This window comes from Hylobates moloch, unplaced genomic scaffold (assembly GCF_009828535.3).
Source record: "Hylobates moloch isolate HMO894 unplaced genomic scaffold, HMol_V3 SCAFFOLD_12, whole genome shotgun sequence".
In the NCBI taxonomy this organism is placed as follows: domain Eukaryota; kingdom Metazoa; phylum Chordata; class Mammalia; order Primates; family Hylobatidae; genus Hylobates; species Hylobates moloch.
This window is the reverse complement of record NW_026652287.1, coordinates 65,878,937-65,906,344: the sequence shown is the minus strand read 5'-3', so window position 1 is coordinate 65,906,344 and position 27,408 is coordinate 65,878,937. Positions and strand designations below refer to the sequence as shown.

Sequence of the window (27,408 nt, the reverse complement as noted above, 5' to 3'; positions counted from 1 at the left end):
CTGCCTTCTTAAATTTGTAATGAAGAATGAGAAGCAGGCTAAGGTAGAAGAGGTAATGTTTATTTCACTTTGAAGCTTATAGGTAGTTACATGGGTATCACAAAAAGAACAGATATAATGAATCATCTTGCCTTTTACCTGACTCTTACGACACCTGCAACATATCCCTTGGATGTTCCGCCTTGTCACACTCATAACCGAGGGGAAAAAGAAAACAAAGGTGAATGCTCAGTTAGCCCCTAACCCTCTCGTCCTATCTGCTGTTAATGTTGCCCACAGGTCTACCAGCTGCAAGGCTATCCATGACCTCCTCCGTCAAGTCCACCCAGACTCTCTGATCTAAAGCAGCCTCGCCTACTCCAATACTCTCCATTACATTAACTTGGTTCACTTTTCTTCTTTGCTCTTATAAGGCTTGAAATCATCATCTGTTTTTTTTTAATAACTACGCCGTCATTTAAAATCTCTCTCTAGAATGTAAGAGCCACAAGACTAGGGACCTTAAGTTTTCTCCAGTGTCTCTCCAAATATCCAGCACAGTGCCTAGCATTAGCACAGTGGGCTAAATGTTTGCTGAGTGAACAGATGTTTCCTTAGGAGTCAATCTCAATTTCCATTTTTTCCCCAACGTTTGTAAATTTTCTCTATAATATAGAAGTCTACCCTCCTTAGACACAAAGGAATTACAGTTATACACTTGCTATGATTCCCAGAGTTCACAAATTCTGATGCTCCATCATTTTAGCCAGCAACTATAGCTTGAATATTAGTGAAAAATAGATGCAGATGGCCGGGCGTGGTGGCTCACGCCTGTAATCCCAGCACTTTGGGAGGCCAAGGTGGGCGGATCACGAGGTCAGGAGATCAACACCATCCTGGCTAACACGGTGAAACCCCGTCTCTACTAAAAATACCAAAAAAAAATTAGCCGGGTGTGGTGGCAGGCGCCTGTAGTCCCAGCTACTCAGGAGGCTGAGGCAGGAGAATGGCGTGAACCTGGGAGATGGAGCTTGCAGTGAGCTGAGATCAAGCCATTGCACTCCAGCCTGGGCGACAGAGCAAGACTCCATCTCAAAAAAAGGAAAGAAAAATAGATGGAGATACAGACGCTTAGAATGTGTGCCTTCCCATCTTGACAGTGGAGAAATGGAGAAATGTTATTCTAGCGCATTCTGCATCGCATTCCAGTTTAAATTTGAAAACCTTAAAAACCCTGAAGACTAACTTAGATTTCAATTTAATACAATTATTTTAAAACAACAGCTATAATATTTTTACTGTACATATGTTCAATTATTACTAAGTACTTTCATTTCTAGCTGTAAAAGTATAGTATAAAAAGTTCACCCTCATGAAATCAGACAAAAATACAATTGACCCTTGAACAATGCAGGGGTTGGGGCACTGACTCCCTGTGAAGTCAGAAATCCAACAAAAATCCACGCAAAACTTTTGACTCCACAAAACTTAACTACTAATAGCCTACTGTTGACTGCAAGCCTTACTGATAACACAGTCGATTAACAAATATTTTGTATGTGATATTATTATATACTGCATCCTTACAAACTACATGTAAACTACAAAAAATAAGAAAAGCAAGAGAGAAAATTTGTTCACTACTCATTAAGTAGAAATGGATCATCATAAAGGTTTTCATCTTTATTGTCTTCATGTTGAGGAGGCTGAGGATGAGGAGGGGTTGGTCTTGCTGTTTCAGGGGTAACAGAGGCAGAAGAGGGAGAAGAGGTGGAAGAGGAGGCAGGAGAGGCAGGAGCACTCAGTGTAACTTTTACTGAAAGAAATCTGCATATAAGTGGACCCGTCCAGCTGAAACCTGTATTGTTCAAGGATCAAGTGTGCACTAACATGAAAAAGAGCTGAAGTGAAAAAATGGATCAAAATATTTCTAATCATAGTTAAATAATCTAAAAAATATAGACCACTGACAATTTTATGCTTCTGTTCAACGGCACTGCACATACAATCCATAAGAAAAGCTACTATGTGTGTTAAATGGAAACACTATAAAATCATTTGTAGTGAGTGTGTCCTAAGAGGATTATATGAACATTACAATATTAATGTTAATGAATTTAAACCTTTTTTTCCTAGTATGTTAAATATTTCCCTGTATTACAAAAATTGTGAGCATTCATAGCAAAGCTGGTGTTCTCTGCCAAATGCAAGGTGAATGTGTGCTATCTACAAAATAGTCAACAGTGGAGTAACATAACAGGGGATTTCAAGGAGATGCAAGACAACACTATTATTTTCCTAATGCTCCTAATTCTGTTTCTGGCTATGTAATTTTGTCTTTATAACATTACTCAATTAAATTTATATTTGGGCCAAAAATTATCATATTGGCTGCCATGTAGCACTCTTCAAATCTCTTAAAATCACTTGCTTAAGTTTGCTTTTTCTGAAAAGCACTTACCCACCTCTCTGGGGCGTTTTTTTTATGAATTAGGGATCCTGGAGCCCTCAGTCTAAGCATGGTTGGCAGGTTGGAAGCAAATAAGTATGATGGAAATGGGCCCTACTTAGTTACTATGGATACCTCAGATATAAAGAATTCCTATTTGTAGTGCTCATCAACAACTACTAGCACAAAATCCCTCATGCTGCTTGGACCTAAATAAGGTCATAAATGTTAACTGCACGTACATAATATTCATGGAACCATTCTAAGATTGCAGAGCCATAGTGTGGGAAATGGTATTTCTTTCCTTTGGTGGATTTTCATATCCCATTTTCCATCTGGAGAAGTGAAGATATTGTTTTGCAATTAGCTTTACAGAACAGAGCATTTTTGTTGGAGTACTAAAATCGCTTAGCCAAAGTTGGGCATAAATGCAATTCCTGCGCCAAGCCAAATTACCTGGAAACATCACACCCTTCAAAAGGTTTGAATACCTCATGTTTTGGGGTGAGGGTTGCGACTTCTGTAGTCTAAAGACAACGTTCCCTAGTCAGTGAGACTGAGCTGGGCACAGGATTTGGTATTCCTATCTCCAAGATCCTGTCCATGGGAAAACCATTCAGGCCTTTTCTTGTGAATGAATCCCAAATTACAATTTAGTTTCTCACCATCTGGTCCATGCAAAGGATATTGTTGTGATTTTTTTTTCTTTGAAATCTAATGATCCTTGAAAACAAGGCAGTCAGTGTAAACACACCAGGGACACTGTACTCTTCTTTACAGATGTTCACCTCATACTGCGGAAAGGAAGGTGCAGCCAATTTCTGGAACCAGGACTTGCACTTGTGCCCTGTTTTGGCTTAACAGTTTTAGTTTGAGGCCAAGGCAGTCAGTTTAAACACACCCGGGACATTGCACTCTTCTTTACAGATGTTCACCTTGTACTGCAGAAAGGAAGGTACAGCCAACTTCTGGAGCCAGGACTTGCACTTGTGCCCTATTTTCGCTTAATAGTTTTAGTAAACCAACAGAAATGCTCCATTCTGTAAAGCTAATTGCACAACAAAACCTTAACTTTTCCAGAGGCAAAATGGGGTGTCACTAGATATGAGTTAATGATCTGGCCCCAAAAGAATTCTAGTTTCATTCCCCAGCTCTACTTGAGTGCTGATAGTGTCGTCAGGATTTAGGGTTCACTGCTGTTGTTGGTTATCCCAATGGTAAGCTCAGTCTAGTGACCTAATAGATATGAAACAGCCATGCCAATTACCATGAGCTGAGCATGGGTGGGGTAGAGCAAGGGAAGCATGCGTAAGTTCGTGTGGACGGTGGGTGGACGGTGGGACAGCTGGAGAAGGATGTAGGAAAGACCACTGGTCCATAAACTGCCGTTGGCAGTTGACAGCCTATATTATCTCCTTTGTGTGCAGTGGTCCCCATATTCCCTTTCTTCTCCACTTTCTATATCATGTTTCATTTTCCACATTCTCTTGGGATCTTTATCCACAGCCACGGCTTCAGCTACAGCGACCCATGGCTCCATCAGCTCAGCTCCCTCTCCTAAACTTCACACACACTAAGTACATGACTGTTTCATCTCTATCTTGAATTCTAAGTCCACTGTTCCTCTTCTTGAGTTACGTGGTCATCCACCAAGTGACCCACGCTTCTAGTACAGGTCTAATCCTTGATGCTTAACAGTTTTTTAATTTTTGTAGTATAAGAGATTTCTAACAACTGGCTTTCATTTTGTACATCCAAGTAGATTAATTGTTCTAAAGTAGTATTTTAAATGCACTTTCAAAAATATTTAGTTTTTCCTCAATTACTGTGTAATATAAAAATGTAGAACTACCTAAGACATTTAGGCTTATTTGCAGAAAATTGATAATACTATAATAAAAGCAAACTGTAGTAGTGGTGGTGGTACTGATTGTGGGACACAGAGACTGACAGAATCCCAGTTTCTGTTGTTTGAAGTTGTGGAATGTGTGTGTGTGTGTGTGTGTGTGTGTGGTGACTTTTGGTAAATTTGTTATAACATTTGAAAAAAGGTAAGTATATCCAATGCTTATTCTTTTGTTAACTCTCTTAAAACAGTATAACTCTCTGAAGTCATAGTGTTCACTTAGAAACGTGTTGCACAGCCGGGCGTGGTGGCTCACGCCTGTAATCCCAGCACTTTGGGAGGCCGAGGCGGGTGGATCACCTGAGGTCAGAAGACTAAGACCAGCCTGATCAACATGGTGAAACCTGTCTGTACTAAATATACAAAGATTAGCCAGGCGTGGTGGTGGGCGCCTGTAATCCCAGATACTCAGGAGGCTGAGGCAGGAGAATCGCTTGAACCTGGGAGGCAGAGGTTGCAGTGAGCCGAGATTGTGCCATTGCACTCCATCCTGGGCAACAACAGTGAAACTTCATTCCAAAAAAAAAGGAACATGTTGCACAAAAAAGGATTTTTTTTCCAAAAATATGTTGGTATATTAAATGTTACAGTATATATGCAAAGCCAGTTCATAGAGAGAAAAAAAATTTAAGTATAATCTATATTTATTTACTCAATTTACTCTTAAAATTTTATCAGTTTGTTTTCCATGGAACTACAAGGTGCTTAACTTAAATATATATAGTATCTAGTTGTTTTTTTTTTTTTACCAATTTAGGATAAATCAATATTACCTAAAATGAGATGAAACTACCAATGCAATATTTTGAAAAAGAAAAGTAATTTATTTTCTGAACTTGGTGTTCCATAATGACCTACATACATAAAACGATGATTAAAAAATAAGAAATACGTTTACATACAGGTTTTGTCACATGGAACTCTCTGTTTTATCCATCCAATATAATAGCATGTATTGTTTCTTTAAATTACCTTTTTTTGTTTTGTTTTGTTTTGTTTTGTTTTGTTTTGTTTTGAGACGGAGTCTCGCTCTATCGCCAGGCTGGAGTGCAGTGGCATGATCTGGGCTCACTGCAACCTCCGCCTCCCAGGTTCAAGCGATTCTCCTGCCTCAGCCTCCCAAGTAGCTGGGACCACAGGCGTGTGTCACCATGCCCGGCTCATTTTTTGTATTTTCAGTAGAGATGGGGTTTCACCATGTTGGCCAGGATGGTCTCGAACTCCAGACCTCGTGATCCACCCGCCTTGGCCTCTCAAAGTGCTGGGATTACAGGCATAAGCCACCGCACCCGGCCTAAATTATCTTTTTTAAAATCAATCATAGACACATTTTTTTTTTTTAATTTTGAAGAAAATGCCCCAAAGTAGACACATCTCTTTCCAGTTCTGCAGAAAAGTGTGCCATGAAGTCAAACACCATGTGTGGCAGCTTCAGCTTAGCCTAAGTCCCTGAACCAGGCCTAGTAAGATATTCTACATTTTGTTATCTTTGAGGATATTTTCCAACATCTGCTTCTAGGTCTACTTTCTATTTTGTAATCTCATTGAACAGTAGCAGTGCTAATGTCACTTATATTTATGTCTCTAAGTACTGAATCCAAGAGATTAGCAGCAGCAGTAATTCCTCAGGGTACAGTAATTAATGACATAATACTGTAGACATACTTTTTTGAAAAAACAAAAACTTCCAATTACGCAGTTTAAAGAAATCATTTTGTGGGAATGACCTGAGTAGCCTAGCCACGTATTTTTTGTTCTTTATTTAACAAATATTGTATTAAGCAGTTACTGTATACCACAGTCCTAGGTTTTGAAGAAAATGCAAAACTGTCCTCAAGGAGTTTACAAAACTGGTAAAGATAACTGTTCAAAAATTACCAGTGCAAGAGAAAATGGAGAATGCTATAATGAAAGCAAGGTATTCATACAGACAGTCCCTGACCTATGATGGCCTGACTGGAATCTTTTGGCTTTACAATGGTGTGAAAGTGATACACGTTCAGTAGAAATTGTACTTCAAATACCCATACAACCATTCTGTTTTTCACTTTCAGTACAGTATTCAGTAAGTTGCATGAGATATTCAACACTTTCTTATAAAACAGGCTTTGTGTAAGATGACTGTAGGCCAATGTAAGTGTACCGAGCATATTTAATGTAAATATGCTCAGACCGTAGGCAGTGTAAGTGTTCTGAGCATATTTAAGGTAGGCTAGTCAAAGCTAGGATGTTCAGTAGGTGAGATGTCTTAAATGCCCTCTTTCCTTTTCTTTTTTCTTTTCTTTTCTTTTCTTTTCACACAGAGTCTTGCTCTGTTGCCCAGGCTGGAGTGCAGTAGCACAGTCATGGCTCACTGAAGCCTAGATAAGCCAGGCTCAAGCATTTTCCCACCTTAGCCTCCCGAGTAGCTGGGACTATAGGTGCGTGCCACCACACACCTGGCTAATTTTTAATATTTTTTTTTTTTTTTAGAGATGGGTCGTTACTATATTGCCCAGGCTGGTCTCAAACCCCCGGGCTCAAGCAATCCTCCCACCTCAGGCTCCCAAAATGCTGAGACTACAAGAGTAAGCCACTGCACACGGCCTAAATGCATTTTTGACTAATGATATTTTCAACTTCCAACGAGTGTATCAGGACATAACCCCATGGCAAGTTGAGAAGCACCTGCAATGCGTGTTTACCCTCCTCCAGGGATGAGACAGCCCACTTCTGACTAGGGCAGTAAGGAGCTAATTCATAAAAGCTGTGTCTAAACTGGACTTTGAAGATTAAAGATTTTAAGCAGCTGAAAATGGGGGAAGAAATTGCAGGTAAAAGTGAAGGTGAGAAAGTGTTTGTCCTGTTCATGGAATAGGATGTTTACTCTTAGTTATTTCCATATTGGAAATAGAGCTTTTGGCTACATGTATATAAGAAAAATGGTATTATTTAATCACAAATGAAGACCCAGTTAGCAGTTTCTGAGCACAGCAATGACATGCTGGAGTAATGACAGAGGAAGAACAATCTGGAAGTGGCCTCAGAACACACATGTAACAAGAGCAGGGGAGGGACAAAGTGTGTATTGGAAAACAGGCAGACTGTAGGTAGGGTGATCGTACAACTTACTCTCCAAATTAGGACACTTTGGGGAGTGAAAGGGGTGCTATTGATAGTTACACTACTTGGAGGCTATAAGTGAATTTGGTAGAGGAAGGAAAGTAGTGGGACAGGAACCTGATGACCTAGGAGGACAGGAAATCTTAGGTTGATTCCTATTTCTTCCAGCGCAGAACTGTGTCTTGTAATTGTTTCAGTCCCTCACCAAGTCTGGCTTATAGCCAGTGCTCAATAAACATGGAGTCACCAACTGATGACAGATAAACACGATCCTTAGGCGTCATGCCTGGGAGATGCTGTCTACATTTCTCCAAAAGGTCAAGGGGGGCAATATCCCAGAACTGTCAAGATTTTCCCTTTTACGACTTTTAAGAATGTTTCTTCAAAAACCTTGTTAGCAATCTACATAAAAATAATGCAACAGGCCAGTTGATTAGAATAAAAAGTAGAAATACTGTACAAGAAGGGCTGGCTTTTAAAAAGAATCAGAAAGAGGCACAGTGAGCGAGATTTAGACTCTTTGGCTTTATTTTTAGGAGGTTTTTTGTGGTTTTATGTTAAAGCATTCACCATTACTGCAATATTTAATATACATTTTTTAAAACCCCTGGAATGTCAAATAACTAGGCTGTGCATAACTCTCTCATGAATTCAATATGTAAAGGTACAAATATAAGGTACCTGTTAAACAAAAACAGAGAAAAATCAAAGAAGCACAGCAAAATCGTTACAGAGTGTTTTTTTTATTTTTCATTTCTTGCAACGTTTCATTCTAAAAGAAAAATTATCACAGGATTGAAAAACAAACTCGTTTTCCCTTTAGATCATACATAAAACCTGACTATTATCTGAAGTTGATAACAGAAACTGGTGTTTCCAAAGATGTCACTGAATACAATACTTTTAGGAATTGCTGAATCAAATTTTCTTTCTTTCTTTTTTTTTTTTTTGTAAATGAGAAAGGTAGAGAGAACTGTAAAATCAGTCACAAAACATATGGAATACTGAGGGATGAGTCTAACAATCTGACCTACTCTTGTATGTATACACATTCATTCTCTCAAATTAGTACATACCATTGGAAACTGCATCAACCCATAAAAATAACTCATACGCCTATTATGTTTTTCCATTTTAAGCTTATAATAGCAATAACGACCTCAGCAAAAGACATTTCCTTAGAATTAATGGCTGGCTGGGAGGCAGAGCCAAGGGCCACTGGTTCCTCCCAGCTGGTCATTAATCCTCAGGAAATGCCTGCACCTCCATCATTATTGCTAAAGCACCATTATAGAAAATTCTCACAGTTCCAATATATGGAAATTTGAGGCTATTTTGCAAGCCCATGGTATTCATGTGAGTTAATAGGCCACCACTGAGCACAGAGGACGTAATTATCAAAACGACAGAAGGGAAAATATTGTTCTCCTAGGTCTGTAAGATTATAGGAAATGGGGACTAGCCTTATGGGAAGAGGTATATTTGAAGCTAAAAGACATTAATTTAAAAGGAGATTTGGAATCACATATATAAAAGTCAGTAAAAGACACAGCAATCCATTCCCATGACTTTGTTTAAAACTATTTTTTTAAGGTACAAATAAAAGTTACTTGGAAATTTCCTCCCAAATTGATAAACGAATATTAAGGAGAATGCAGTCAGGAAGACTGTTTATACACACAAATTATTATATTCAACCAGTGAAGTCTGGAGGAATGAATACATTTGACAGTGCTGAATGAGAATGGGATTTCTTTCTTTTAAATTTTGGTTTAAAAATTGAATACACACCATTAAATATTATAGAGCAAACATTTTATTCTAGACTTTATTACTGCTAAAACAAACAAAAACCCTAAAGTTCTGTCTTTTTGTCTTAGCTAGAGGCTTAACACATCAAACAAGCCTTAATAAAACTGAAGGCCAAAATGATAACAAATACAGTGCTGGTGCTCTGTGACACAGTTTCAGTTCTCTGCAAAAGATTTTGCTAGCTTCCAGGCTAAATTGAAAATAAAAATTAGGTGTTTTCAGGTCTATTCATTCCTCCCTTAAAATAAACTAAACCCAACAAATGTCTTCAAAAGAGGGAATTAATCCAAAAATCACACCAAAAACAGCCTATAAATCTTTTGAATGTGTTATTGTAACAAACTACAAATGTTGGATATGATGCTTTACACTTAATGAAATTCACTGCAGTTTCTCATTATGCATTACAAATACCAGCCTGGTTCTAACAGGTTTAAAGTTATAAAGAACTGTTATGGGTTGAATTGTGTCCCCTAAAAAGATATAGTGAAGCCCTAACCCACCTTGTCTCTATGAATGTGACCTTATTTGGAAATAAGGTCTTGGCAGATATAATCAAGGTAAGATGAAGTCAGTGAGGCGGGCCCTAATCAAATATGGCTGGTGTCCTTGTAAGAGGAAAAGAGACACAGACACACAGGAACTGCTGTTACCACCATGTGGCAACCGAGGCAGAGAATGGAGCAATGCATCCAAGAGCCAAGGAGCATCAAGGATTACCAACAGCACCAGAAGTGAAGGGAAAGAGATGGAACAGATTCTTCCCTAGAGCCTTCAGGGAGAGCACGGCCCTGCCAACACCATGATGTCAGACTTCCAGTTTCCAGACTGTGAAAGAGCAAATTTCTGTTGTGGTAAAGCACCCAAGTTTGTGGCACTTTGTTACGGCAGCCCTGAAGAAACGAACACAGGACCTGAAGGAAGAGATTTATCAAAACTACGGTCAACATTCCCAATGGAAATGCAAGGAAGATCGGGTGAGGCAAGAGGAAGCGGCTCGCTACAGGGAAAAGCAATGGACTCGAAGTCAGGAAACCCGGCTCTTGTCAGAGCTAACAAGGTTGCATGGCCTTGAACTGGACACAATTGCTCTGGGTTTTCATTTTGTCACCTGTAGAATATAAGAGGATTTAACTATATAACCTCTACACCAAGTCTAGCTTTATAGTTAGGAAGACCAAGGACCACACAGACCAACATTTTAATACTTTCAAATTCACTGTTCTGGCATTGCTTGGACCTCAGGGACAGAAAGCAGGACACAGGAAACAGAACTGCAGTCTTCCATTTGCCTCGAGCCATGCCTACCGCAGCAATGTGGCCACATTTATTTTGGTTGAGTAAGGCCCAAAGGAGTTTGCTATGGAAGCAACAGCAGCATATGCTGATATTCTGTAATTATTTTCTTAAAAATATAACTTTTTCTGCACTTCCAAGATTGTCAAAAATGTCTACAGCTGATTCAAAAGCATGATTTTATTTAAATAAGATAATAGGTACCACCAAAAATAAAGAATATTACTTGTAATTCATAGATATTTGATGTGCCAACAGCCAAAAAGCATTAGTCCAAACAAAAAAGAAAGAAAAAACAGCTCTTTGTATGCCACAGCATAGCTGGGATTTAGGATCCAATAGGGCGTTGGGTCCAAATACACTAAATGTATTCTCTAAAAGAATCCCATAATGATCACATTGATAGTGTTTTACTCTTCAGTTATTATGATCAATCATTATCATCATCATCATCATCATCATCATCATCTGTGTTCTGGTTACCTAAACAAACACTCAGATTCTAGGAGTGACTAGTGGAATGCAATAGACCTTGGCCATTCTTAAATGTTAATATTCACAGTTTGAGCTGTTTGCAAATCCATTTTTTCCTCAGACTAGAGTGCAGGCCTGAGACATTTAGCCTGGAGGGGCAACTTGGCCATCTGCCTAGTGTTTGCATCTTAGCACAGCTTTGCTGTGTGTGTGTGTGTGTGTGTGTGTGTGTGAGAGAGAGAGAGAAAGAGAGAGAGAGAGAAAGGAAAGAGAGAGACATGGTTGTAATATGCAATTTTTATTTGGGGAACCAAAACATTACAGTGGCATTCTCAAATGTGGCTCTTCCTAAATGTGTCAAGATGACATCGTTCTACTATAATTGTTCTAGAGACTGGGCCAGATAGCCAAAGTACAATTAACAGGACAGTTTCCTCAGTGAATATCTGCCCGCATGGACATTTAAAATCTATGTGAAACAAGGAATTTCCAGGGGATAAAGGTATTCATCCACAACTTCAGGACAATACAGGCATGTGTTTCAGTATATCCTAAAGGGCAAGCAGGTACTCAAATAGGCCTGTTGTATGTGCCCTCAGGAAAAGCAGGTGTGTTACACTCCCAGGCCAATCCTTTCTTTCTTTCCTGGCCTCTGAAGTTGGCAGAACTCTGAATGCAGTACAAAAGTGTAAGTTACTTCAGGCAAGCAGTTAGCTGTGTGCCAAGCCCACCTATGATTTTGCCAGGGCCAGCCAGATCTTTATAATGAGGGAATGTGAAAGAGTAACTGCACAGCCAAAGACAGGAACCATGGGCCAGAATTCCTCTCCCCACATTCCTACAGTCATGCAAAGTTCTTGTGTACTTAGAGAAGACACATTTAGTGTATGTCATCATGGGATGTGCCACAAACTCCTGAGCAACTGACAGTCTTAAAAGATAATACCGGAGTGGGGAGGGAGAGCATCAGGAAGAATAGCTAATGCATGATGGGCTTAATACCTAGCTGATGGGTTGATAGATGCAGCAAACCACCATGGCACACATTTACCTATGTGACAAACCTGCACATCCTGCACATGCACCCTGGAACTTAAAAAATAATAATACCTCTGGTAGTGAATACATGAACCTACATATGATAAAGTTGTATATAACTTGATGCTCACACATACACACACACAAATAAGTACATGCGAAACTGGGGAAATCTAATTGTGATGAATGGATTGTATGAATGTCAACATCCTAATTGAGATCTTGTTCTACAGTTTTACAAAATGCCAGCATTAGGGGAAAACTGGGCAAAGCGCACAAGGCATTTCTCTGAAAGAAAAGGGGGCTAATTTTTCTCTCTACCAGAGAAAGGGCATGAAAGAAAGTTTTATTTAAAGAATTCTCTTATTTTGAAAAACATAAATGTGTAAGGCTATCAAAATGTTCCTTTCTATCCTGATGTTTCTCTTATCTAGCAATCTACAGAAAATGTGGAGGGCCTTCCTTCTGACCTTTTTGTAAAAGGAGCAGAAGATGTCAACAAGATAACAAACAACGTAGGTGGAACACAGGATATCTCGAAATGTGTACCTCCATTAGCCATTTTTCATGACAAACACTTTGAAATGTCCCAGCATTACACATAGTTTAAAAATTCTGCATTAAGTTAAAACTCATTAATCCTGTAAGAGTTCTTATTATGATTCATGAGCATGGGAAGCCTTGTTGTAAATACAGTGCGATCATCTCTCCTAGATTAACTACAGTGTCTGGAACTGCATTCCCACACATCTGCCTCAGCTTTTACTATGGACTTTAATTAGGGAACCTAATGCTTTGGTGGCATTCTCAAATTTGGATATTCCTATTTGAGATCCAAAGAGAGACGGGAAAAGCAACTGAATTTATTGAGCACTCACGATGCGCCAAGCACTGTGCATTGAGCTGCCTAGACCAGGAAGGGTGGGACCCCTGTGCGGCGAGGATGCAGGCTCATGCCCCAGACATGACATCACATTACCACTCTGCCCGCTCAGAATCACTGACTTAGGAGGCCAAAAACGATTAAGCGATTCAATGGCTAAGGTCACAGACAGCCATAGAGAAAAGGGCCTCGGGAAAACAGCATCTACAAATCCCATATGGATCACTGTGGCTGATTTTATTAGAACACTGAAACACGTAAAGTAATCTGCAAGGATATTTAACCACATTCCACTCTAGACTACTCAAACTTATGTACTTTCAGCCCCATAATTAAACATGAAACAAAGCTGAATTGAGGCAAGGAAACCAAAAGATTAACACAGTACAAATATGGGGGGAAGTTTCTTGCTTCTATAAACTTGAACAGTATATTCAATAGATTTAAAATATTAAGCCAGTATCACATGTAAGTATTCATTTAAGCATTACCATGTCCACGCTACTTTCTTTTCTCCCCAGCTTCAGTGCTCTTAGACAGTCCTCATGGTTCAGCTCTCATAGCTAGGGCAATCAATTTTCCAACTGGTCTTCTCCAGTGCCACCCTCCCAGTTCCCCACACATCAGTCCGCAACCTTCCCCCTCAGACTGTACCACTGCAGACATGGCCATTGTCCTCTCCTGCCTGGGATCACTGCAACCTTCCAGGTCACTTCCACTCCAAGCAATCCTCAATGTCCCAAAGTTTCCTTCTCATTTAGATATGTTTTGTCCATGATGTTCTGTTGGAACTTGGCAGTGACTGTCTTAGGAGACGAATTCTAAAATCCTCCTCTTCAATGTCTACTACTGGAGAGGTCTCTTCTGCTTATCTCTCTCTCCAGGGCACTTCACCTGTTTATTACCACTTAGATCATCTGGCACTCTCTTAACCTCACCCAACTCTGCTTATTTATTCACTACTTCTGCACACTAACGCAATACCTTTCACGTTGGAATTCTTTTGATATGTCTCTGTGATACATCTGAAAGTTGTCAGTTTTAGACTTTCAACCATAAGAGCAGATGGAAATGGAAAAAGAGTAAATGCCTCATAAACCATTAGATAAGACAAGGGAAAAGCTGAAGATAGCAAGCTAAGTGTTAGAAGTTATATAAATAACAGGAACAATTTCATTCACCCTCTTGTAGTGTATGAAATTTTAATTATTATTATTATTATTTTTTGAAACAGAGTCTCGCTCTGTCACCCAGGCCAGAGTTCAGTGGTGCAATCTCAGCTCACTGCAACCTCCATCTCCCGAGTTCAAGCGATTCTTTGGCCTCAGCCTCCAGAGTAGCTGGGATTACAGCAGTGCGCCACCATGCTCAGCTAATTTTTGTACTTTTTTCTTTAGTAGAGATGGGGTTTCTCCACGTTGGCCAGGCTGGTCTCAAACTCCTGACCTCAGGTGATCCACCTGCCTTGGCCTCCCCAAGTGCTGGGATTATAGGCGTGAGCCCCTGCATCCAGCTAGTGTATGAAATTTTAATTGCTGATACTTACTGCTGTAACCTTATGATTGCAAGGTGCTTTATTTGTAAATTACAAATTATTATATTATTCTGACCACAACCCAGAGAGGAAGACAAAGAAGATATGACAATTATTATCCCCCTTTTACATAAGAGCAAGCAGGTTCAAGGACAAGTCACCTGTCCAGGGTCACAAAGCTAGAAATTCATTAAGTTAGAATGCAAGTCAGAAAGGCCTTTCATCACGAACGTTGTGTTCCATCTGCCATATCATTTGAAGTCTCATTCAGAACCATGATTAGTGGGTTAGAAAAACAGGACATAGTGAGAAAGACTTGGGAATGTTGTTGTGGAAAATGGAAAGCTGACAACATATTTTCACAGGGTTTAAAACTAATGATTTTTTGTTGTTGTTGTTGTTGTTACAGGTGCCCGCCACCACAGCTGTCTAATTTCTTGGTTTTTGTTTTTGTTTTTGAGATGGAGTTTCGCTCTTGTCACCCAGGCTGGAGTGCCATGGTGTGATCTCAGCTCACTGCAACCTCTGCCTCCCAGGTTCAAGTGATTCTCTGGCTTCAGCCTCCCAAGTAGCTAGGACTACAGGCACGCACCACCACACCCGGCGAATTTTTTATATTTTTAGTAGAGATGGGGTTTCACCTTGTTGGCCAGGCTGGTCTCGAACTCCTGACCTCAAGTGATTCACCTGCCTCGGCCTCCCAAAGTGCTGGGATTACAGGCGTGAGCCACTGTGCCAGGCCAAAATAATGGTATTTTGAGCATTTACTAGGTACTGGATACTTTAGCTAAAACTACAATGGAGATATTACCAGCCTCATTTCACAAAAGAAGAAATATAGTCTCCGAGAGGTAACAAAGGCCTAAGGTTAGTAAGTGATAAGGTTCAGACTCAAATGCAGATATGTTAGGACCCAAAGTCCGTACACTTCACAGTACCCCAAGTAGGAAGATATGTTTTGAAGAGGAACATAGCAGATGTTCTCTGTCACCATTAAGAACAAGACAAGAGGAAATGGACTAAGAACTGTAAAAGGAGAAATTCTAGGTTGAATGCATGAAGACCCTCCTGTCACAGGAAAGACGATTAAACTTGTACACCACTGTCAAGGATGCTCATGAAATCTCCTTTCTAAATTGCTTTTTTCATACACATAAGGATGTTTTTCTACCAAAGATAACTTCAAGACTCCAAGTGAATTAATCTAAACATTTTCTTGGACACAAAAATATCTCAGACTCAAAAATAAAAAAAAAAACCACAGGATAAAACACCCAAATTTTCATAAAAATTGGGAAATTTTGTGTTTGCCTTATGGATATAAAATGTCAGCTTCTCTAAATGTTTATTGTAATATATTTGTTTCAAAGATAGCAAATAGTAAGTCTGAATACTTACCACATTATTACAATCCCAGCAGAAAAGTCTTTTTTTTAGTTAAAAAAAAAAAAATTCGGTCTCTTCATACTGTGACTATGTAAGGCCAAGCTCTCTTACACTATACAGTCCAAGTGCATTGATCATTCTGTTAAAGCAATAATATACATAACCCATTTGCTTTATCATAGCAGGAAACAATGCAGTACAAGTGAGTTTAGTGTGAATTAGTTTCCTGTAAATACTGTGGCTCCCTAAGAACTTCCAACAGTGCAAATAGGGTCATGGCTGTAACAGTTTTGTTCCCACAGGTCTTAACAGTTGAAAAGGATCCCAATTGATCTCCACTAAGATGAGTGATTTAATAGCGAGGCGGACTGTATGTTAGAAAAAATTACCTATTTATTGCTTATAAAATTATGGATTTTAAATGGTTTTATGTAGCCCATCAATTGTCTAAACAGGATGGAAGGCACAAAACTTTAAGCCTGGCTGATTTGATGACAAATTTTAATATCCACAAAAAAGTCAACTACCAATAGAGGAAGGGCAATACTAAATAAAAAATAGAGGCTAGGCGCAGTGGCTCACACCTGTAATCCTAGCACTGTGGGAGGCTGAAGCAGGCGGACCATTTGAGGTCAGGAGTTTGAGACCAGCCTGGCCAACATGGTGAAACCCTGTCTCTACTAAAAATACAAAAATTAGCCAGGCGTGGTGGCAGGCACCTGTAATCCCAGCTACTCAGGAGGCTGTGGCTCAAGAATTGCTTAAACCCGGGAAGCGGAGGTTGCAGTGAGCCAGGATTGCACCACTGCACTCCAGCCTCAAAAAAAAAAATACGGAGCCTACCATTGTCTTGGTTTGGTAGTGTGGAAATGACCACTCTTATTTAGGAAAATCTCAATAGCAAATCCAAACAGTGTCATTAAACTCTACCACATTGCTATGAAATAAATTATAATAAGGAGAATTAGGATTGGGAATGAGATAATTTTCACCAAATATATATGGAAAATATATAGTCCAAAGATATGAAAGGGGAATAAGGGATTTATTTAATGATTTGTAAATCAAACTGTACTTTCTCTTAAAAGAGAAATTTTAGATTTAGTAATAGCACAGAATGCACATGTTATAAGATGGACAGCATTATCACTCATTGCCTTTTCATCCTTTCCTTAAAACTTATAAGGTGTGTATCCAGTGCCAAGAATGTCCATCCCTCAAGAGAATGAGGGGCCACAGAGATGGCCATGTACATACTTTCTAACTCCACCCCTAGGAGAGTGGGCCCAGGCATGCGAATGCCTCATCAAGTTTCCACTAGAGAATTTAAGGAATACTGAATTTGGACTACCTGAGAGAATAATGGCAGGAAAGAAAATGTAGGGACAGAGACCCTGTAATAAGGAAATTACACTCAAGGATCAGCTTCTGACACAAACTGAGTAGGATGTATCTTCTCTGACATCAGAATCATTATGAACAGGAAATAATAAGGGACTGCAAAACAAATAGTGCTTTCTAGAACATTACCAACCATAATCGTATGAGTCCATGTTCCTCCATGCACATACAGTTATTATCTCACCTTCTTGGGATTTAGTGATTCCTGCACCAGGGAACTGCCTTAATATTGAAGATATTTGGGTTTTCTGGGAACTTATTAAACCTGCACTTCCGTTATTGGTAATGCTTAAACTTTTAAGTTATGTAACATTGCTACCTATTATTCTAACTGTGAAGTACTTACTCCCATGTTGACATAAACCTAGGGTTTCAGATTGTTGTCCCCAGTAAATCTTTAGTTGTACACCCTACTGCCTTAATGTATCACTTCAAGTGCTTTCAAATGCCCTTGAAAGAAACAAATACAGTTATTGACTTTTTACTTTTCTTTATTCTCATATTAGTACTAAAAATTAACAGAAAGAAAATGGGACACAGATAGGCCATTAAAATAAGTTTTTGTAAAAAAGAGAGAGAGAGAGAAAAACTACCTTAGAAAATTAGTTCATGAGGTTTGGCCAATAAAGCTGTCTTCTGTTTTTCTGATGATCCAAAATTGTGACAAAAATCCTTCTAAGGTACATCATAAGAGTCTATTTTGGAAAGCAGAATTCTATTTCCAGGAGTGAGGGAATGGAAACATTAATATAGGGCAAGACATTCGAAGTTTCTATTGGGCCTGGGTGACAGTGGCCAGCAGCTTACTTCTTTAGTGGAGAGGCATAAGATGGAATTCAAAATTATTACAAATACTGCTTTGATGCCTATAGGTTGTGCTTTTTAAAAAAACCTACTATAGCCTCTTTGGAAATACAAACCATTAGTTTGGTTTTTTTTTTTTTTAAGTCAAAGAATGTAATTCAAATCCACATTCATTACTGGAAAACAAAAATTCAAAGGCCATGCTTTGTGCACACTAAAGAAAAACTGTCATCCTACTCACCGAACATTTAGTAAGCACCATTATGGGCTTGGGACTGTACTAACATCAACAATTATGACCTATTGAGAGCTTGCCACATGCTGAATAAAGTTTTTTTGATGGCTTCTCATTTAATTCTTATGAAACAATCCTACCAGACAAAAACTATGATTACCCTTTGTTTTACACACAGGGAAACTGGGGCTGGGATGATCAGCAACTTGCCTTGATTAAGCTGATACCTGAACCCAGGCAGTCTGAGCTCTTAATCACTTTGCTGAATTCCCTCCTATGTCCTAGGTGCTGAGGGTAAAAAGATAAATAGGAGATATGCACCCAACCCTCAAAGAGCTCATTTTAAAACACAAAGGGCTGCAGTATTCAGAAATATTAAGGTATATAATTAAGTTGCTATAAGACCTGGTGATTTTAAAATTATTTGATAAACATAAATTATATTGAGTAAGCACAAAGAGGAAAAATAAGATCACCATATGTTAAATGGCTCAACAGAATTTTCCTGGTTTTTCTGATTCCCTTTTTTTCCCTCTTTTTGGAGCCTGTACCTGACGATTTAACACCCATCTTTTTAAGCCAATACTAACTAGATGAAATTTGACTACTTTGATAAATCAAATCTGTATACATTTTGTATTAGCTTTAATATCTGCTGTGATGATAATGAGAGAATGTAACCCCAGGCACACAGCACATAGCACAACCAATTCATATATCATATATAAGTGTGTGTGTGTGTGTGTGTGTATATATATATAGTATGTATGTATACATATACATGTACATTCAAATTATGGTGTTAATATAGGTAAATTCAAATAGTGTGTCATTAGGATTTGGAAAGCAATATAATTACTTCTATGGAAGGACTTAAATTCTAAAGAGCTCAAAATACTTGAAAACTGTAATTTAATTTAGCCTCCTAACATCTAAAGCAAAGAATAACAATTTACCTGGCAGGCATCAGGTTATCTCTTTAGAGCTCCCCAGACTATAAATTCCCCAAAGGCAGCCCCACCTATCTTGTCAGCCTTGACATCCCTAGGACCCAGCACAGACTTGATTCATAATAATGTCAGAAGGCTTTGGCAAAATGTTTAGACAAATGGGAAAATCACAAAATCAAAGGGTCTCAGAACTGGAGCTCTAGGGTTTAAATGATCCAGCCAAGAAAGAGACAAGCAACCAAATAAGTGAACAAGAAAAAAAAAGTGTTTCAGTAGCCTCTGTCTCTATCTCTGTCCTGCACATGCTGTGCCTTCTGCACAACATCACGTTTAAAGAGGCACTCGAGGTGCATTTTCTGTTAATGCACTGAAATTACAGTACAATGTGATAACATGGGCTTTCTTTGGTCATATGGTTAGGGTTAGCTCTGTGGCCTCTTAACACCCAAAGAGGGCTCTTTCAGCATCATAAGACAAATTCTCTAAACCTGAATTGAAAGAACTACGTTCCACAACCTGACTCTAATGTAAGCATAGATTTGATGCCATTCTTCTGAATCTGAACAGAGGCGAAAGACTTGCCAGAACAAGCTTGACCGGCAGCCATTCATCGTTTACTAAGGAAATGCTCAAAAGGGACCCTTGTTTACTATAGCCTCCTGAAAAAGACTTTTTAACTAACTTATAAAACCACGTTTATTATAAGAATGAAAAAATAATGAATGAAAAACAAATTTCAGTGTCATGGCTGCATTCAGTGATTCCCGAGGACAGGGTTGGGGGCGAGCCTGGATGTAGATAATCTGAAAACCTTATGTTGGCTGTTATTCTCAGCCTCCTTCTTACCAAGCCTTTTACCAGAGCTGACCCCCTGTTCCTGACCCTGCCCCCATCTGGTGGAGGCGCTAATGAGCAGTGAAATGGCCAAAGGGCAGGCAGCAGGGGGGAGCAGAGAAAACAAAGCAAAGAAGGGGACAAGAGGCTGGATCATCACAAACTCAATAATCAGTCCCTGGATGATAGAGCTGGCTGGAGCAATAAAGGTTTTTGTGTTTTACAACCATAAATGCTTGACAGCCATTAGTTATGGACAGAATGTTCCTGTCAGGCACTTAAACATGAGAAAAGGCATGGATAAATTAAGCAACCTGCCCAAAGGTATTCAGCCCATCAAAATGCAGAGGTCCTTTTTTCAATCTGGAGTACAAGGAGTAGGCTTGATTTCATCCCATCTTTTGTCAAAAATGTTTAAATGTTTATGTCAAGTATTGAAGAGTTTAGAATCAGGAATTCCTTGATTTTTACAAAAAATCTTAAAGGCCGTGAGCAGTGGCTCACGCCTGTAATCCCAACACTTTTGGAGGCTGAGGTGGGAGGATCACCTGAAGTCAGGAGTTCGAGACCAGCCTGGCCAACATGGCAAAAATGCGTCTCTACTAAAAAAAACAAAAATTAGCCAGGCATGGTGGCGTGGGACTATAGTCCCAGCTACTCAGGAGGCTGAGATAGGAGAATCACTTGAACCCGGGAGGCAGAAACTGCAATGAGCCGAGATTGTGCCACTGCACTCCAACCTGGATGACAGAGAGAAACTGTCTCAAAAACAAAACAAAACAAAACAAAAACAAAAACCCTTATAAAAGCCGGCTCCACCTTTAAAAATACAACAAAAATGTTCTCCTGGAATATAATCATTTTACTTGTTTACCTAGTAAAAAAAAGTGGCATATTAATTTTATTAATATACAGCATGAGGATTTCCAACCTTTTAGAAATATTTACTACCATCCATAAATACTTACAGTAAGGTGAATATAGGTAAATATGTGTATGGGAGTAGGGATAGCATGCTGTGTAAGGAAAGTCTTACATACATTTGTCGTCATACAAAATGGTCACTGATTGTACATTTGTCATTTTATTAGAATTAAAAATTGAGATTACTGTCTTGGCCAGGACTCTATTGATCTGATGATAGCATATGGAGAAATAAGATATTTTTATGAACTACCTCCTGTCTAGAATTTGCCACTCCACACAAGTGAGAAAAATCTCTTCTTCCTTGGTGATAGTCGATGCTATTTTGGCACAGCAGCAAAGCCACTGGAGCTTCAGAGTCTGCAGTCAATGTTTTTATAATCCTAATGGTTAGGGTCTGGTAGAGGTTGGCCATGCTAAACTGGATGAACTGGCTGACCAAGTAGGGCAGATTATCAATCTCTTTTTTTGAAAGTCTTCATTTAACAGAATAATTAAAAACAGCACTTACATATTAAAACAAATGAAAAAGATGTTAGTATTGAACCAAAACATGAATGATCAAATTCAATTCTTGCCTTTTAGATATGACTTATTAGTGTTTTCATATTTAATCTTTTAATTTTAAATAATCATTTTAGTGAATTTTGTGGTAAACTATTAAAATAAGATTAAGTTACTTCTCCCCATAGGGAAAAAATTTGAAAAGTACTCTATTTTTATCATGGAATATTGCAAAGGAAAAGATAGCTTCAGAAAATATTACTTACCAACTTTGAATGCATTATATGCATCAGCAAATTTATATTTAATTACTAAGCATATATTTTAAAAACGCAGTTGCTTTAAAAAGAGCATATCCTGTTTTTTAAAGCATGTGATGATGGCAAGTGTCTAAGGGAAAATGATTTCACCTTCACACATTCCATTAGCAGACAGTTTTTGATGTTATATCAAAGCTATTTCTTCCCCTCCGACTCCAGTACAAAGTTGCAATTATCTGCAATCTGCATTATTGGATATTCCTTTCTAAACATTGCAGTTATATATTTCAGTTTCTTTTTTTTTTTTTTTGAGATGGAATCTTGCTCTGTTGCCCAGGCTGTAGTGCAGTGGCATGATCAGCAAGCTCACTGCAACCTCTGCCTCCCAGGTTCAAGCAATTCTCCTACCTCAGCCTCCTGAATAGCTGGGACTACAGGCATGGACCACCATACTCAGGTAGTTTTTGTATTATTGATAGACATGGGGTTTCACCATGTTGGCCAGGCTGGTCTCGAACTCCTGGCCTCAAGTGTTCTGCCCGCCTCGGCCTCCCAAAGTGCTGGGATTACAGGCGTGAGCCACCATGCCCGGCCACTTTCAACAAGGAAAGTCTTAAATTACAAACGGCTAAAAGTTTTTGTTTTGTGTGTGCATGTGTGTGTGTGTGTGTGTGTGTGTGTGTGTTTAAGTAGCAAACCTCTGGAGGGAAAAAGTAATGGACATGAAAACTTAATGTTTTAGCTTCAAAATCAGATTTCCAGGTTCTTCAATACATCAATGCTTGGGATCTTTAGAATAAAGCCAAAGAATTCCAAAACCAAAGAATGTGTGTAGTAGATTTTATTTTGATTCAGTTCTCCCTTCTCGATCCTCAAATCGTCACTTAAATTTCTAGATTTCTACAAACTAGGGGAAAAAACCCTTGTTGTCTTATCTAGAATCCTCACGTTTGACTAATAAATAAAATTACATCACTTTCCTGTGTATCACAAGCTCTTTAATAAGAGAAAGACAACTGCTCCCCTTCAAAAGCAATGGAATGGAAATGCATATTTTTTAATCAATATACGGCTCACACCCCATTACCAAATAAAGGGAATCAGCAGCCTGAGAAACCAGCTGGGGATTGCTGGGATCTTTCTAGTGACCAATTCAAGTGAAGTTTAAGCATCTGGTCCTTGGATCAATTTCCAGATCAATCTTAGTATCTCCAGAAAGATTTTTTTCTTTTAAAAACCATTAATTCATATTGGGAAATATTTTTCTTCTGTTGTTAATTTCCTTTCTTTTAAAATATTCTGAGAACAAAACACCTAAAAGTATCACTTGTTCCCATTGATGTAGTCTTCATTGTTTGGTTCTTGTTTCTTTTCCTCCAGAAGCACTAGCTGCATCACTAAGCAACATCTGGATGGAGGATTTTATACATGAGGTTAACAACTTTATTACTTCATTGTATTCTTGAGCCTGAGCCCCACTCTCTAAAACTTTCTCCAAATACTTTCCATCACTAAACTAGGTATGTGACGAGCTCCTTTCCTAGGCAAGAATAGAAAAATGCAAATATTAAATGCCAAATTTCAATTGGCAGGACTGGCTAATGGAATTCTATAGAAGTTCTGAGAATCAGCACATCTCTGTATGTACATCTTGAGGCAAACAGCAGAAATACTTCTTTTCAAACTGATGAACACCACATGACACCAAATCTCTACTACTGGAAGAAAGGCTTCTAAGCTGCAATGTAAAATTCCCCCTTAATAGCAAAGAGAATTAAAATGTTCTTTAGTATTATTTATAAGCAGTTCTTAAACTTGATTAATATTTAGCATAAATATATTGAGGACATAATGATACTAACAAGGGTACTTGGTTAGTCTGACATATAACTCTGTTACTTCATTCTATGTGTAACTACTGGTGGCTGTAAGTAATTAAGGTTTAGCCTACAGCTAATGTCAAAATGAAAGTGTACAGTGAAATTAATCATAATTTCCCACATTTACTGAGCACTTCCTATGTGCCATGCTCTTTATTAAGCCCTTTGCATGCATTATCTCATTTAATCCTTACAACTCTATGAGAAATATACCTTTTGCAGATGAGGAAACTGGACCTTTAAAGGTCATGTGATTTTCTCAAGACTCCAGTTAGCTAAGTGATGGGCCAGAATTTGAACCCAAGCCATCTGAATCCAGAGCCTGAGCTCTTAACTATAAAAAGCAAGGAAAAAAGAGACCCAGTTTACCTCTAGCCTCTTCTACACACACACACACACACACACACACACACACACACACACACACACACGAAAATCAGACCACCTCATAAAAACAATAGATCTGAAATCCAGTTCAAACTAGGGGGATAAAAAAAAAAGATGAAGGGAATTAAACAATAGAAGTGTTCTTAAGCAAATCTAATTAACACACTCATTAGATCACTGGATTGGCCAATGCTTCATCCCCTCTGAAAGCAAGACTGATACAAGTTTCTCTCCTGCACCTACCCATACGGATCCCAATTACATCACATCACAGGATTCCTCGGTAGGTATCTTTTCCCAGGCCTCTTACATGAATCTATAATATCTACTGGAACAAGTTTTAGAAGCACAAGAACTTTAAAACAAAGCAAAATACCCCACAAGAATAAAAGGGGAACAATTTGGCTTCTAACCCATATACCTAATGAATCCAGTCGGTTCAAAAATATATCTCTAACTCAAGGAAATCGGTGAATGACACTGTTGGAAAAAATTGAACTTGCTATAAAGTATAAGCCCATTTCCTATGGAAAATGCAATGATTTATTTCTTCAGTACAAGCTTTCCAGCAAAGAATGCCATTGAACGGAATGCCTTGCTGTGACTGGCTGCATACTCTACCCAACAGAAGATATACAAGCAAAGAGGAAACACACTGTCTAGAAAAAATATACAATTTCCTTTTATTTCCTCTTCTCAGTAGAACAACTCTTCTTTGGGGACCAAATCAGGGACTTGTAACAATTCACCACATAATATTTTCCATTCTCACAGCCAGTAAAAATTAGAAACCAGGAGAGTCAAAGAAAATGGCCCAGCTATTCTCAGAAAGGCAAGGATTTCTGTGGTGGGGGCCTCACATGTGCTTCTTACCCAGCAGGAAGATCGGATGCCTGGAATCCAGATCCCCCCTAAATTAGCAAGAACCCGTTAAGAAAAAAAAACATATAAATCCTTTAATTGCTCTATAGTTTACTCATGCTTGGCTGAATCATCAACTGTTTAAGGATGTGTGGTGAGAAAGAAAACTGTAAAGAAAGGTAGATGTAAAGTGAATGACTTCGAAGTACTAGGGCAGGCTGTAATTAATTAGCTGGCCAGATGTGGAGCCATAGGAAGGTTCTGAGAAGACAGGACTCTAACTTATGGAGGTGAATTGGTGACCATTATAGGACAGCCCAAAGGCAGAGGAGATGAAAGGCTGAGAGAGTTAAGAGGCCCCATTTGATGGAGGTTAGTTTGCTGGTTAACTGCCACTGTATTTGCTTGCAATTTATTTTATTTCATTTTAGCCATATTAATCCCATGGCTTCAAAGAACTCATCTATTTTCTATTATGTTGCCTATTAGAAAGATTATACATGTCTTTCTTATTAATTAGCTCAATGGTATGGGATGTCCTTTCAGAGTTCTGATGCTTAGAAAACAGCAGATCTCTATTTGATATGTATGCCAGTACCAACTTAGTCAACAATGTGCTCATTAGAGTATAATGGAAGCAGCAGTTTTTGACTCTGAGACTAAGGCAAAAAAGGCCTTGCAGCTTCCTCCTCAGTTACCAGAAAATTCCCAGAGGGAGCCCTGAGTGCATGTAAGAAGGCCGATTACCCTGGGGAGGCCATGTACGGGTGATCCAGTGCACGCACTCCCAGATCCGCCCAGATTTCCAGCCAATCTTGATAAAGCACCAGATTTGTAAGTGAAACAGCTCCAGATTCTGGATCCCAAGTATTAGAGTCATCCCCTGATGCTTGAGTCTTCCCAGTGGAGGCCCCAGACATCATAGAGCAGAGACAAGACTTTCTGCTCTACCCTGCCTATCCTTGACCCAAAGAATCCATATGCATAATAAAATAGTTTTTTTTACACTAGTAAGTTTTAGAGTGGTTAACTAAGCAGCAATCGATAACTGGAACCATATGTACAACAAGGAAGGTGATAAACCCACTGTTTATGGAACCCATACCTGAAATATGATATTTAGTTCTAGGTGACATCTTTCAAAAGATTAAAGAACAAACATGTTCAGAAAAGAATAACAAGAATGTTCCTTTATGGGGAAAAAATGAGAAAACTGGAGTATGTGTTACATACAAACACAGATACATACAAACAGTATGTGTTAATTGTCCTCAACCGTTTGCAGGGCTATCATGAGTGAAAGTGAAAACAATTACTCTGTATATTCCCAGAGCTTTCCTAGAAGAAAGAGGCAGCCTTGAGAGGTAGCAAGTTCCCTAACTTTAAAGGTAATCAAGCACAGGCTAGATGATCACCACTTGATAAGTAGGTTTGGAGAGAACTAATTTAATGAACAGAAGGTTGAATGAAATATACTTACTTTAAGGTTACACTTTAACACTGAGATGTTTTTCATCTAAAGATCATCCCATTTCCTTATGCTAAGAAATCTAATCCCAACACATGTTGAGCAGAGGAAAAATACAAGATGAATAAATTAAATGAAAGGCAATACCAAAGTATAAATAGAAAGTGATGCAGAACTCTAGAGGAGAAAGGAATGGCAATAATATAATCCAGCATAACAGAAAAAAAAACTTTTTAAAATTTGGAGCATGAAGAAAGAACTGGGAAAGAGGAAAAAGGAAAGCCAAAGAACCCATCATATGCAACACTGGGTATAAAGGATGCCCTCATCCTTCTTGAGAGACAATTTCATTCATTTTTAGGACTTCTCTTCTCCGTCAGTGGGAAAGACAGACCAGAAGAACATGGGTAACACAGCAACCAAGGAAACAAAGTTCAAGCAGTAAAATTAGCAAAGCTCTTCAGTGACCACTGAATTTCTGGCCTCAGAAGATACAGGATCTGTGTGCCTATGGGATCAAATGCACTTGTATGGATACAGCTATCTCTAATGTTTGCATGTGGAGAATGACTACTAAGGGAAGCAAGAAAAACTCGAAATAAACCCTTGCTTCCTAACAAAGCCATGTGAAAAAGAAAACACAAACCACCTAGAAAATGAGATGTGTCCAAAAAAAAGCCATGGAGAAAACCAAAAAAAAAAAAAAGAAAAAGAAAAACATTAAAAAGTTATCACATACACATTGTGTATGAATTTTATCACCATTTGTAATCAACTTCCAAGGTTTCATAATACCCTTTAACTTTAGTTACTCAATATACTGAACAAATCATCTCATTGTTACCTCATTTGAAGGAAGAGTGGAGCCTCTTTTGATGTTGATAAGAGATAGAAAAATGAGTCCACCTTCAGGAAAGAAAAGTGTTCTACATAAACACCTGGAGCCTAGTGGTAGGAAGTGATGATAATTTGTCTCTTGCCTTAACCCTTTCAAAGATTCATCAAACCAGAAGTTGGAAATTCATGTAATCGACGAAATAA

The 27,408-nt window shown here is 38.7% G+C and overlaps 1 protein-coding gene across 5 annotated transcripts in view; it reads right to left on the bottom strand.

Annotated features, from left to right (window-relative positions):
- HMGA2 (high mobility group AT-hook 2) overlaps positions 1-27,408 on the bottom strand; it is a 138,054-nt gene that overhangs the window by 96,935 nt on the left and 13,711 nt on the right. The window contains exon 4 of one of the 5 annotated variants that reach the window (XM_032170666.2): positions 22,598-23,528. The exons of the other annotated variants lie outside the window; for them this stretch is intronic. Coding sequence (XP_032026557.1) covers positions 23,505-23,528 — 24 coding nt within the window. The 3' untranslated portion in view covers positions 22,598-23,504. Of the gene's footprint in view, positions 1-22,597; positions 23,529-27,408 lie in introns of those variants that run through there. 5 annotated transcript variants of the gene reach the window in all.